Here is a 13,158-nt window from a genome sequence, read left to right as displayed (position 1 = left end):
GTTTGTTTTGTGTGTTACGGTAGTATAGATCATGATTGTTAAGAAAAAATAAGAAGTTTGCCATAGTGAAAGCCAAGAGGAAATACAGTCCTTCAAGACAGACTGCAGTCTCGTAGTGTAGAGCCTGAGTGGCATGTAGGCTAACAATTTGGGGACCAGATGTTGCCCAAACTGTGCAGACCAGCTTGGTCAACCTGAAAAAGGAGGGAGCTTCCTAGGGAGGCAGGGAAAGAAACTCCCAAACTTGGTCATGTGCTTAATAATGTTGCGTGGTTTTCCTTGGGTGAAGAAGGTGAATTGGCTTATACAGAGCACAATATCATTTGATTCAACTTGAGGATTTGTTTCAAAGCTAACTCTTAACTCCTTACCGTACTGAAATTTGAATTATGTTCTCTTTTTATTTAGAAGAAATCATGTAGGTTGGACTCTTCTTCCTTTTCACTATTGTTTTACGCTTCTAACATAATTTGGTAATTCAATTCTGATTTACTTCACAAAAAATTCAAATCTGTTATTAAATTCAGCTAACCGAACCATTAAAGTGCTTGGTTCATAGAGAATTCCTTGCATTAGGGCACTGAGATGTAATTTCTACACTTCTGTAAGTGTCCTGTAGTTCTGCACAGTACCGAAGGGTACCTCTTATTGTTGTTTTGCTGTAGGTTTACCAAAACTTAGTAGAAACTTCACTAAAAGAAAAACAGTTACAGATTGTGTTCTTGAGAGTTTTTTTTTTCCTCCTGTGTGTGAACACTTCTTAAAATTTCTTTTTATCCAGCAAACTGCAGGTGCCAGGGGACCTATTCCTGCAGGAAGTGTAGCTCCCGGTGTTCCTTTCGCTGCCTCACTGCTGGGGACATTGCCAGTTAGAGCAGGATTTGTTCCTTCGCCTTCTCTTTCAGAAATCTTTTCACAGCCTTTGGCTTCTTCACTGGAAAATTTTTGTTCACCATTAAGCACCTTTTCAATCAGTGACCCAAAAAGAGGTAAGAAATGAGTCTTAATATTTAACCTTATGATGAGTTAGAGTTGTGAATGAGCGAACTGGCTTCCCTTTTTAACAAAGAAATTTTCAGCACTATTCAGTAATATTTAGTACTTCCATAAAATTTGATCTGTGCTCATATTTAAGAGTACTGATGATCAGTATTGGTTGTACACAAGATTTTATAAATAAAGCTGCTGTTTACTTGGGGTCTGTGTAAGTATGCTCTAAGCTCCCCCTGTACTTTTTTTTTTTTAATTTCTTGTGGAAGTTAGTGGTTTCAGGTGAAAAAGTATAAAGAAGGAACCATGCTAACTTTAGGCTTTATTTACTTAGGTATTTATTTTAACAGAGGTGTTCTCACAGCTTAAACCATTTCTGATGATTTGACGATAAACAGGAATCCTAGAAGTCTAGTATAATTGTGTTCTCTGAAAATGTAGCAATATTTCATATTTGGATTCAAACTCCAGGTACTGTAATTATATGGTAAAATCATGTGAAATAGCAAGAAATAATCAGTGAACTGGAATAGAAAAGAAATAAGTTTTGTCTGTAATCACCAGTGTTACAGAGCATACTCTCTTTAGAACGAGGCCAAATTTACAAAGCAAAATTTAAAATTCTCTAAACCCTCTTTCATCTCCTTATTTTTGCTAGTCTGGTATTGCTTATCTGTGTACTGTTTTTGTACTGCACAGGTATCTTTATATTCCTTCATCATGTCTGCAAAACTACTGCTAATGTTAATCAGATGGTTATATTGAACGTGATAGCCCAGTAATTTGTCAGCAGAGTTGCTTACAAATGCGGCTTTTGCATAATTGGAAATAAAAACAAACCCAACCAACCAGCTAAACAAAACCCCATAGAAAACAACAAACTTTTCTGTTTGTCAAAAAAAAAAAAAACACCTTTGCTTATACTTCGCAGGAATATTACATAATTTTTGGGATAGGATGTTTTGAGGATCTGAAACTTCCTTTTATTCCTTTAGATCTCTCAAGTTCAGCTTCTAGAGATGGAACACCAACTCTTAACAGCAATAATTCCCCATTGTTTGTAAGTATTTTTCTTGTTTTCTTTTACATCAGTTCAAATGTTAATGCCTCACAGGCTTAACATAGACCTTAATTTTCACAGTAGAATTTTCTTTTAAGAAAAAAATGGCACTTTTTTCTGTACCAGAACTGTATGTTAACAGTTTTACAGTAGCTCAAAGCAGCAATAATTGAACACAGGAAAACAACAATTTTAAAATACAGTTGAAGTGTAAAATGACCGACCAAAGAGAGAGAAAATCTCTGTATGGTGTGGGTGCCAAATGTTAGGAGTCCTGGAGAACTGTCCTAGTACAGGAACAGAGCAAAGGCTGCCTTGTGTCTAAGAATCCATCTAGTCTCTGTATTGTAGTCATGCCGTGTATTTCCTGCAGATACTGGCCCTGTTGGCCACTGACTGTGTGTGGAAGGGTGGCATGAAGGATTGCATCCTCATGGGCCAAGATGGAGCAACAGCCTGGCAACTGCTGCTGTTCACCCTGTCCTTGCTTGGGTCTTGTTATATGCTTGGTTTGCTGGGTGTATGGCTTTTGTGAAATCTGTCCCCTTTCCTAGACATGTAGTTAAGTTTGTACTTGATTTTTTTTGTGCAATCTTTCTTATGCTTTGAATAATAATTTAAATAAGCTAAATTTTAAATGTAGAGAAATGAAATGAGATGGATCAAGTAAAATACACTTTCTTCCAACAGATAAATGGCCCTAGTAGTTTGTTTGGGTCCGAAAATTACATGGGAATTGCAGGTCAAACTAGAAATGAGTTTTCAAATGTTTTTAGCAGTGCAACTGCTAATATACCTGTATCTTCAGCACTTGCGGGAAGAAACCCATTAGAAGGCACACACGAGCTAAGACAGGCCTGCCAGTTGTGTTTTGTCAAAAAAGGTAAGGGAAGGGGCCTTGGGACTCAATTGGGATGATTTTAAAAAATTCTAAAGCATACATTTAAAATATTAGTGTACATAAAATATCCTTGGCTTCTCAATACTGTTCAATTCCAACTTGTTTTTGCGGATGTAGTATGATCTTATTATCAAGGAACTGGTAGAATGTTTCAAGAACTCTATTATCTTCTTTCTTCTTGTCTTTATTTCTTATCCTAATAGGTTCTTGATGTCTAAAACCACCACAAATCATCACATGCCTTCCCCAACCTGTAGGTTTACTGTGTAAGGTCATTCACATTCTGTATTCACTTTCCTCCCAATGCCCAGGGTACTGTGAAGAATGACACCTTTGCTCAAGACTAAAAAAAAACTTGCAATACCCTCTCTGATTGGCCATGGGGAATTGAACTGCAGTTCAAAGTACCTGGTAACCTTCATATCCCATCTGTTTTATTGTTTGTTTTTTTTTTTTTTTCCAAACTAATTCTAAATCATAATCATGAGGCTTCCAAACCTTAGTAATAATTAACTCTACTGTATTGACTCAAAGGATCTTAACCTGTACTGGGCTTTAATATAACTAATCTAGGCCTGAGCTGTTGCTGTTAAACAGAGCTGTATTCTAGAAGCAATAGCTTTTATTAAGACTAATCTTAAAAAAAAAAAAAAAAAAAAAAAAAACCAAAACCACAAAAACCCACACATTTTGTTTCAAGTTACAGGTGTCAATAATAAAGTACAGCATAGTAATCGATCTTATAAAGAATTCTATTGAGACATTTGGGGAATGAATATTGCAGTTTTAGGAACTTCTTTTTTAGGTTAAAATAATTTTTAAAAGAAAAATCCACGTCAAATCCAAGTCATATTTGAAAAGCCACAGAACACGCTCTGCTAAAAGACAGAGCTATAAAGTATTGGTGGAAATACTTGTTTATATCTTGACTTTTTATATAAAAACATCTATTTCTTCTGTTCTTTGCATCTCTATCAAAGCCTTTAAGTATTGCGTCCTTATACTACCTGCTAGTGAAGTTGTGCAGTGCCATCAGCTTCCCCAGGGATAATGGGTCACACTCTTGTTTTTTGTAGTCTCTTAAATAGAAAAGTTCACTGAGCATTGCTAGTCTTCAGACTTACTCCCTGATTTCTTTCTTTCAGAAGTAATATAGTCTTCACCTGGGTATCATCCTAAAAACAGAGTTTAAACATAGGCACATTTTTGCTTCCAAAATCACAAGACTCTGGGAGTGGCATTTTTATTTTTGGCATGTGTACTCCTTATGTAGTGTTTTGTGTCTGAACATAGTAGCTGTTCTAATATAATAAATAAAGGCTAAATTGGGTCATTTACGCATTCTTGGAGTTCATCTGCATTGACTTCTTGTAAATAAGCAACTTTTTGTTGTTTTAAACAAAAGGTTTAAAACAAACTTTAAAGTTTTAAAATAGTGTTTTGGGAACATATGCTAAGGAATTTGAAAAAATGTAGCAATTTGTACACAGTAGAAATCCTCCCATAGTACTTCTAAGGTTGTAACACAGCACCCCCTCCCCAAATAACTTGTGCTTTTTATTGCCAGGACTGGTCGTTGTGTAAGTATTTATTTTTTTCATTCTGCTCGATGTGGTTCTTAATGAGTTTTGGTTCTTCAGACTTGCTGGTGCAAGTAAGAATTCAATATAGTGTGTTTGTGTACTTTGCTTTTGGTTGTATGTGCCGGTCTGTGTGTGGAAATGATACAAGTGTGCTGCAATTTATGTGAATATAAGCAATTCTCTGTGATCATTTCAGGTCCTAAATTATTGGATTATGCTTACCATCCCAATTTAGAACATAAATGTAAGAAGGATATTCTAATTGGCAGAATAAAAAACTCTGAAGATAAATCATGGAAAAAAATACGTCCAAGACCAACAAAGACACAATATGTAGGACCATATTATATATGTAAAGGTATGTGTTGTTATAGACGGTAAAATGGTAATGTCTACGCTCAAAGTAATGCCTTTTAGCTTTTTCACAGTAAAGTATAGAATGAGTTTTTGTTCTTGTTCATGGGAGGTGGGGAAGAAAGTTCACTGGGCTATTTATATTTTCAAAGGCCATGAGGGGAGCCATATTTTGACGATCAACAAGATTATTTAGAAAACATGAGATGTACTTCTGTCCTTAATTATGAATAACTTCATACTTCACACTCAGAAGAGAAGTGATATTCTTACTTTTGCTTCATTTTACTGTATCACTTTGGGCCTTTTTCCTGTGAATTATGCATACAGTGATTACTAAGAAAAGGCACGGGAGTAGTTCCCCTCTGATCTCTAATATTTCCCCAAAGCTTTGGTGTATGTATGTGTTACTGTTTGGCCAGCCAGCATGAGAGAAGAGTAGAGTCCAGAAAAGTGGATCCCGCTGTCTTGACTGCAGCAGGTCTTTCAGGGTGCACCTACCTTCTCATCAGGAGTTGTTGTATTCTCACAAAGATGTGCTCTGGACAGGGAGGGACATGCAGGACAGCTTTTTCAGCTTCTTGTAGGTTAGCAAAGAAACTGCTCTGGCTGTTAGGCAGGCTTGGTACACCACCCAGCCACCTGCAGCCCTGTACAGTGTATTTTGAGCACTTACTATTAAAAACAACAACAGCGGAGCATTCTTGTTAGACTTCTGCATTATGAACTTCTGCGTATGGTGTAAGCAAGTTGACTAGTGTATTAATTAACAAGTATCTGTCTGTATTTAAGCAGAGGTATTCTGGGCTCTCCGCATTGTTGCCTTAGAGTAGAGGAGGACAGGTGATGGAGGTGTGCATCAGCCTTTTTGAGGAGCTCTAAATTTTCATCAAGTCATTCTGCATGAGGTTCTGCTGCTGTCTGTTAGAGTTTAGTGACCTGTTTGCAACAGGTATAACTTCTTTATTTAACACTTTCAATGGAGATAGTAAAGATTTTCAGATGAACTTATAATAGGAGTTATGTGAGAGCAGTGTCAAATTCAGTGGTGTTATTCTAGATGTTGCTGCTGAAGAGGAATGCCGATATCCAGGTCACTGCACGTTTGCGTATTGCCAAGAGGAGATAGATGTATGGACACTGGAGCGCAAAGGAGCCTTTAGTCGAGAAGCTCTTTTTGGAGGAAATGGAAAGATCAACTTCACTGTGTCCCGACTTCTTCAAGAACATCATGGATTATTTATGTTTCTTTGTGAGGTGCTGCTTTATTTCTAATAATACAATAAAAATTATAATAGATCATATAATTATCTGTTAAGAAGTGCTTTTGTTTGTGACTAACTTGTATATTTTGAAATGCATATTCAGTAATAATCTGAATAGCACTAAAGTAGAGACTAGTTGAAGTCTATGATAAAATATTTAAGGTGAGGTATATTTTTAATATATAAAATATATACTCTGTAATTACTTGTTTTTGTATTCCAGAAATGTTTTGATCACAAACCCAGAATAATAAGCAAAAGGAACAAAGATAATGCATCTTCTTGCTCTCACCCTGCTATGCATGACTTTGAAGATAACAAGTATGTCTGAAATACCATCTCTTTAAGTTTCAAATTAAAAGCAGCGATTTCAGGGCATTTTTGAATATTGATTTTCATTTTTTACCTGTTTACTAATTTCCTTGCTGATTAACTGTGGTGCTTTGACGGTATTGATAAGACAAACTTACTGAACAAGGATTGTTTCACATAACTAAATTGGAAGTGAGCTATATGTTTATCAATGCATTCAAAATTAGCGGTATCCACCCTCATACTTGAATCCTACTGCTTTGTCAGTTTGTTAGTAGCTCGTCTACCTGGTGAGCTGCATTGCTATAATTATATGTGTGATGTTAAATTCATACAGGATTTCGTAAGTCTGCTCTTTCTTCGTTCTTACTCAGTTTTGCTTATTTTACTTTAGTTTTAACCCAATCAGTTAAGAACAGGTTTACTTTAATTACCTGAAATTAATTAACTGAAATAGAGTTTTAGGCCTTATTATTATATGAAAAGTAGTGTGACAAAAGTGTCTTTCATTATTACTTGAAAGCTAAGAAAGATTTTATAGCAGTATTAGTGTTAAATGGGTTTATGATATTAAATATACTTCATTTGTTATGTAATGGAATCACAAGTGGGAGCGTTTTAATTGCTTTGCTAGTACTCTGCTTCGCTCTAAGAGCAAGGCTTTTACTTTGGTGCATCAACTCTTTAATGATGCTCTACAAAAGAATAAGTACTTTGTGTTTGTAATTTGATTAGACTATATACTTGAAAGTAGACATGGTATGCTTTGCCTCATGGAAACCAATGATCCAGTTGGATTGGATGCAGTAATGTTTTGCAGAAGAGGAACCTCTGGATTTCACAAGAGCACTGATTCATAATGTTGGTTTACTCGACCTAGAAATGATGATTAGGTGCTACTTCCTTTTGGGAAGGTCTCTGGTTTTCTGATTTCAAGTAAGAAGTGTTAAAAAGGCACTTGAATAAGCTGTGATAAGGAATGGTTATTTTACGTGGTTTTGCCACACATGAAAGTAATTTTAAGGCATATCTAAGACTGACTCTTCTTGAAACAGGTGCCTTGTCCACATTTTGCGAGAAACTATGGTGAAGTATTCCAAAATCCGCCCTTTTCAAGTTCGTTGTCAACTTGACCTGTGCAGACATGAGGTGCACTATGGCTGCTTAAGAGAGGATAAATGCTTTTATGCTCACAGTCTGGTAGAGCTTAAAGTCTGGATAATGCAGAAGGAAACAGGTATGTTCAGCAAAGTGCTCACCTTAATCTTAATCCTGCTTCTTCCTTGTCTCACTTCCTCCTGAAATAAGTAACTTGGGATCAGTGCATTGACTTTCAATCTTGTCCTAGTTACAGTTACAGTATCACAGTATCACAGATTTCTAGGTTGGAAGAGACCTCAAGATCATCGAGTCCAACCTCCGACCTAAGTTAGGAGTCTGTCCAGTTAAGACTCTGTCCAGTTAGGACAGAGTTAATTTTTCCTCCTAGTAGCTGGTAGGGTGCTATGTTTTGGATTAGGATGAGAAGAGCGCTGATAACATGCTGATGTTTCAATTGTTGCAGAGCAGTGTTTACACCAGGCCAAGGACTTTTCGGCTTCTCGCTCTGTCCTGCCAGCGAGCAGGCTAGGGGTGCAGCAGGAGCTGGGAGGGGACAGACCCAGGACAGCTGACCCAAACTGGCCAAAGGGGTATTCCATACCATCTGACGTCATGCTAAACAATATATAGGGGTGGCTGGCCGGGGTGGGGGGCCGGCTGCTCGGGGATAGGCTGGGCATCGGTCAGCGGGTGGTGAGCAATTGCATTGTGCATCACTTGTTTCTTACACATTATTATTATTAATACTATTATCATTATTATTATTATTATTATTGTTATTATTATATTCCTGTCTTAATAAACTGTCTTTATCTCAACTCACAGGCTTCACTTTCCCGTTTCTCTCCCCCGTCCCAGAGAGGGAGGGGGGAGGGTGAGCGAACGGCTGTGTGGTGTTTAGCTGCCAGCCAGGTTAAACCACAACAAATCTGCTGAAATCTTTCACACAGAATATTCAATCAACAGTTGTATAAATATAATACGATGTATTGAGTAAGCCTACTAGCTTTTCAAAATCAGAACGGTTTTAATAATAAAAACTGTCAAAACAGTTCATTTTCATCAGATTTTTTTTTTCTTGAAATAAAACCAGAAATGTTGCACAGTTTTTGAATCCAAGTCAAATCCAAGGAAATAGGTCAATCCCAATGCGGTACAGTGTTGCTGGGAGTTTTACTCCTTTATGTCTGCGATTTGTCCTTCAATCTCCCTTTGAAAAAGGGGTTCCTTGTTGCTTCAGCTTTCTACCTAGAATCTTGTACTGGTGTGCTAACCCAAGATGTCACACACACCTGAACATTTTTGGAGTAAGGAAGTCAGAGAGACAAGAGGTGACTGTTTCTTTGCAAATCATTGCTGTTCAGTCTCTCCTGGGCTGAGCCTTTAGAGCTCTCCGTGTGAAAGTAAAACACTAATTTTCTGTTCTTACCTGCTGCCGCGACATAGCCAGGGACAGCAAATATTTATCCTGTAATTTCTATTTTGAACTAAGGGTTCTCTAAGAAACCCTTGATTTGCCACAGAAGGATGTGTTTTATTTTTGGAAGGATGTTTGTGCTGTCCTGATGGTTCCCCACAGACAATTAAAGCTCAGTCTCTGCACTTTGAACGATGGTCCTCTTCTGAATGTAGGGTGTGGGAAGTAAAGGAATGCTACGTCAGGAAAGAAGTGTTTTACCAACCCTCAAACCAAACACAGATGACAGTCTGTATTTGTGTGGAATGATAGCAAATGTTACAGTATGTGAGAACACTGTGTAGCTCTGATGGGAGCCTTAGCTGAAATAGTTGTAAGAATGGCCTTTCTGAAACAAGATCTAATTAACAAGGCTTGTTTAAGATCTTTTTAAAGAAGGCAGGGATAATCTAGTTTCTTTCAGCTGGCAATTTGAATAGTTTTTTGCTGGTCTACAATAAAATCCAGGTTTTCTAAATAGATTCTCAGTGGATAAGTACATTATGTTTACATAAATAGTCAAAGATGTATCTTAACTTATTTGAGCAATCTGTAATTTAAAAAAAAAATGTGTTCGCTTTTCAATGTGATTATATATACAGTATTTCTATTTTGGAGGCCCCTGTGAGATTCTTAGGAGTTTGTGTGTATATGTATATATACATAAAATAACGTGTGTAAAACATATAAAAATAAAACATTGGGTCTTGAGTATCACTCCAGTTTGGGCATTTCTGCAATTTTAGGATAGTCATAAGGACTTTTTACCTTCCTTTACAGGTATTTCACATGATGCTATTGTTCAAGAATCAAAGAAATATTGGCAGAACATGGAAGCTAGCACACATGGATCACAGGTATTTTCATTTTGCCATGAAACTAACTCTGTAGCAACTCTGGTAATTCTTTTTCTAGGTCTGTGTAATGTAGTGTATTTCAGAAATTACTTTTAATTCTCCCCGAATGATCTTTCAGTATAGCTTTTCTTGGTGCAATTATGCTTAAAATGCTTGCTTTGCTTCAAACCAATTGCTTTTTTGTTTTTCTTATTCTGTCATAGGTGAAACATGAAACCTAAATGCCATTTCAAAGGCAGCTGCCATAGGGCCCTTGGTTGTCTTTTCTGTAGGACCTTTATCTGTTTAGTTTATACATCATATTCATATTATCACAACTTCTGTGTACATATACTTAAATCAGAAATAAGTTAAATGAAAAGGCATTCTTTAAGAAATGTCTAGATTTGAAATTTAAAGCTGAACCATTACAAGGCATGTAGTGTAATATCTGCTTCAGGACATAGGTTGTATACTTTTATTGTAGGGGTAATTCATAATTATGTGTGGATTTCTTTGCAGATACAAAATACCTTTTATTGTTGTTGTTATTTTTTTGGCTTAAGATCCTTGGGAACCAAATGAAATATGGATCACTTAATTTGAAGATGAAGTTTGTTTGTGGCCAGTGCTGGAGAAATGGTCAAGTTAACGAGCCAGACAGAAACAAAAAATACTGCAGTGCAAAGGCAAGACACCCGTAAGTAAGACAGAACAGTGAAAATTTTGCCTTTTTGTCAGCTGTTTAAAGCCTCTTTTGGGAAACTTTGTTACTGCTAAGGAAGGAGGTCATACAAAGAGCTCAAAAAGTGTATTGAAGCAGAACACAGTAAATCTCTTTGAAGTATGTTAATAGTTGGTAATGAGAAATGCTACAGTGGCAATTTGCTTTTTTAATTATAAGTTATGGTAGAGTTTCCAGCAAAATTCAGTTAAAGCTTTCCCCACCTATTTGAGATTTACAAAGAAACATTTGTGGCTTTCCTGGTTCTACTTCTGTCTACACACTCTGTCTTTTTTAGTAATATTTTTTTTTTCATTGCATGCATCTGTTTTTATCCAGGTGGACCAAAGATCGCCGTGTGGTGCTAGTGATGTCTAATGAACGTAAGAAGTGGATGACCATTCGTCCTCTTCCAGCAAAGAAACAAGTGCCTTTGCAGTTCGATGTATGTTAACCTAAAACTAACCTTGTTGGTTAAGAAAATGGGGTAACTGGAGAATACCAGTAATTGAGCTTTTTTCATCAGTTCTGCAGAAATTCTCATGGGAGCTGGTGGGGACGTGCTAATAGTGTTTCTGCAGAGCTCAGTCTTAACATCTGAGATCAGTTCTTTTCTGCTACTGAAGCCCTTTCTCATCAATGGCAGTTAGTCACCTTAAAAAGTGATTTAACTAAATTCTAACTATTTACAGTAAGCATTTCAGAAGTGGTTTAAACATCTGTGTGCTCTGGTAGTTTGGTAAGAGGCAAAAAGCAGTCATGGTACTTGCTTCAAACAGTTTACTCTCTCTGACTACAGTAATAGTTTTGTTTTTTTTATAGAACAAACACAGTTTTACTTTTCATGTGATATAAATGCCTGACTGGGGGGAGAACGCTAGCCAAGACTTAAAAAGCATTTTCTGGTATCATTCATTTACTCATTATATTCATAAGGAGTATTTTTTTAATTCATGTTCCAGTTGTGCAATCATATTGCTTCAGGCAAGAAATGTCAGTATGATGGAAACTGCTCATTTGCTCACAGTCCTGAGGAAAGAGAGATGTGGACCTATATGAAGGAGAACAGCAGTAAGTTTAAAAAAAAAAAAAAAAGTAAACATTTAAAGGCATGCTCTAAATCTTTTCATTCTTGTTCCTCAATAAGTTTTTAATCCACTTTATTCTTTTGTAGTAAGCCTTGCAGGAGCTTCTTTTTTAATTTGAATATACCCAGGCTGGATATTCAGAAATAAATAAAATTAATGATATTATGTATTCATGGCCCACAGTGTATTTAAGCAATAAAGTAGTCTGTATCATATTTTTTAAGATGTTAGAAGTAGCATATTGATCTGTGTATCAATAATGTTGTTTAGCACTTATGCCCTGTATTGCTATGTGAACACACAAGGATTCTGTGGCTAGCATATGGTGGCAAGCTATTTGTGGAAGCATTCCCCTTCGTCCCCTTGGCCCTCCTTCCTGCCCTTGGGTGTTTACTGGGAATGACTGTGCACTTTCAGTTGTTGATTTGTTATCCCATTAGAGAGTTGCAGGGCAGGAGTAATCAAAAACGATCAGTAATACACGACATAAATGGTATTGTTACGGTCTGCAAGAAAGCAAACTAAATCCAACCAAAGTTGTAGCATACTTTGTATTAGCATTTAGAAATACAGATATTAATATACCGTGATGTAGTTGTTATCTGGTGGCATAGTTGTTATCTTTACTCTGGGTGTCTGTTCAGAAACGTGTAACATCTTCCTTTCCCCTTGGTAAGTAGCCAGAGATTCATATTGCTCTTGGCTCTTATCTCTAAGCTGTGTAACTGTCTATACCGTGTCCTTCCTTTTTTCTTCTTACCATAGATGGGAACTGAATTAAGCTTGCAAACTCAGTCATTTATCTAATATTCTCAAACTCTTGCCTTAATTGCTAATTTACTTATTTTAGCTTCTGCTCTCATTAGTTCAAGACTTGGAGCAGTTGTATGACATATGGCTAAAAAGTCAAAAACCAGAAAAAGGAGATGATACAGCTGCTCAGGCAAATAAAGAAAATGGGAAGCAAATTCACATGCCGACTGACTATGCTGAAGTTACAGTAAGTAATCATAGATGTAATTCTAAATTCAAGTGCCTGTTTCCCTTCCCTCCAGTCAGTAACACACTGTTGTCCCTACTTGGTGCTTCTTTAGATGATACTAGCTACACTAAATGAAAACTTTAAGACTGTAGAGCAGTCTTCTGAATCCTGTAAAGCCAGTGAAGTTCATAAACTAAAGGTGATTGTTAAAGTAGGTGTATCTGATGAGCTAAACAGCAAGGCAACGTGAAGAAAACGTTTAAAATGTATTAGGAACAGTTCTGTGCTTATATTCTCAATGTTTTGTTTTCAAATTCCTTATAAAACAGGTGGATTTTCACTGTTGGATGTGTGGGAAGAACTGTAATAGTGAGAAACAATGGCAGGGTCACATTTCTTCTGAGAAGCATAAAGAAAAGGTTTTCCACACTGAGGATGATCAAAACTGCTGGCAGTATCGCTTTCCAACTGGATATTTTAGCATTTGTGATAGGTAGGTGTTTTTT

General features: G+C 36.7%; 1 protein-coding gene across 4 annotated transcripts in view; it reads left to right on the top strand.

Annotated features, from left to right (window-relative positions):
* The window catches only part of ZC3H7A (zinc finger CCCH-type containing 7A), a 28,181-nt gene that overhangs the window by 12,842 nt on the left and 2,181 nt on the right, over positions 1-13,158 (top strand). For 3 of the 4 annotated variants that reach the window (XM_048052257.2, XM_066977969.1, XM_066977970.1), the window contains exons 10-22: positions 782-989; positions 1,986-2,050; positions 2,741-2,933; positions 4,731-4,892; positions 5,949-6,145; positions 6,377-6,474; positions 7,521-7,702; positions 9,803-9,879; positions 10,425-10,558; positions 10,922-11,027; positions 11,545-11,653; positions 12,537-12,670; positions 12,982-13,145. In XM_048052257.2, the coding sequence (XP_047908214.2) occupies positions 782-989; positions 1,986-2,050; positions 2,741-2,933; positions 4,731-4,892; positions 5,949-6,145; positions 6,377-6,474; positions 7,521-7,702; positions 9,803-9,879; positions 10,425-10,558; positions 10,922-11,027; positions 11,545-11,653; positions 12,537-12,670; positions 12,982-13,145 (1,829 nt within the window). Of the gene's footprint in view, positions 1-781; positions 990-1,985; positions 2,051-2,740; positions 2,934-4,730; positions 4,893-5,948; positions 6,146-6,376; positions 6,475-7,520; positions 7,703-9,802; positions 9,880-10,424; positions 10,559-10,921; positions 11,028-11,544; positions 11,654-12,520; positions 12,671-12,981; positions 13,146-13,158 lie in introns of those variants that run through there. The other variant, XR_010825184.1, reaches the window with a different exon arrangement.

Source organism: Anser cygnoides, chromosome 15 (assembly GCF_040182565.1).
Source record: "Anser cygnoides isolate HZ-2024a breed goose chromosome 15, Taihu_goose_T2T_genome, whole genome shotgun sequence".
In the NCBI taxonomy this organism is placed as follows: Eukaryota; Metazoa; Chordata; class Aves; order Anseriformes; family Anatidae; genus Anser; species Anser cygnoides.
This window is presented reverse-complemented; position numbering and strand designations above follow the sequence as displayed.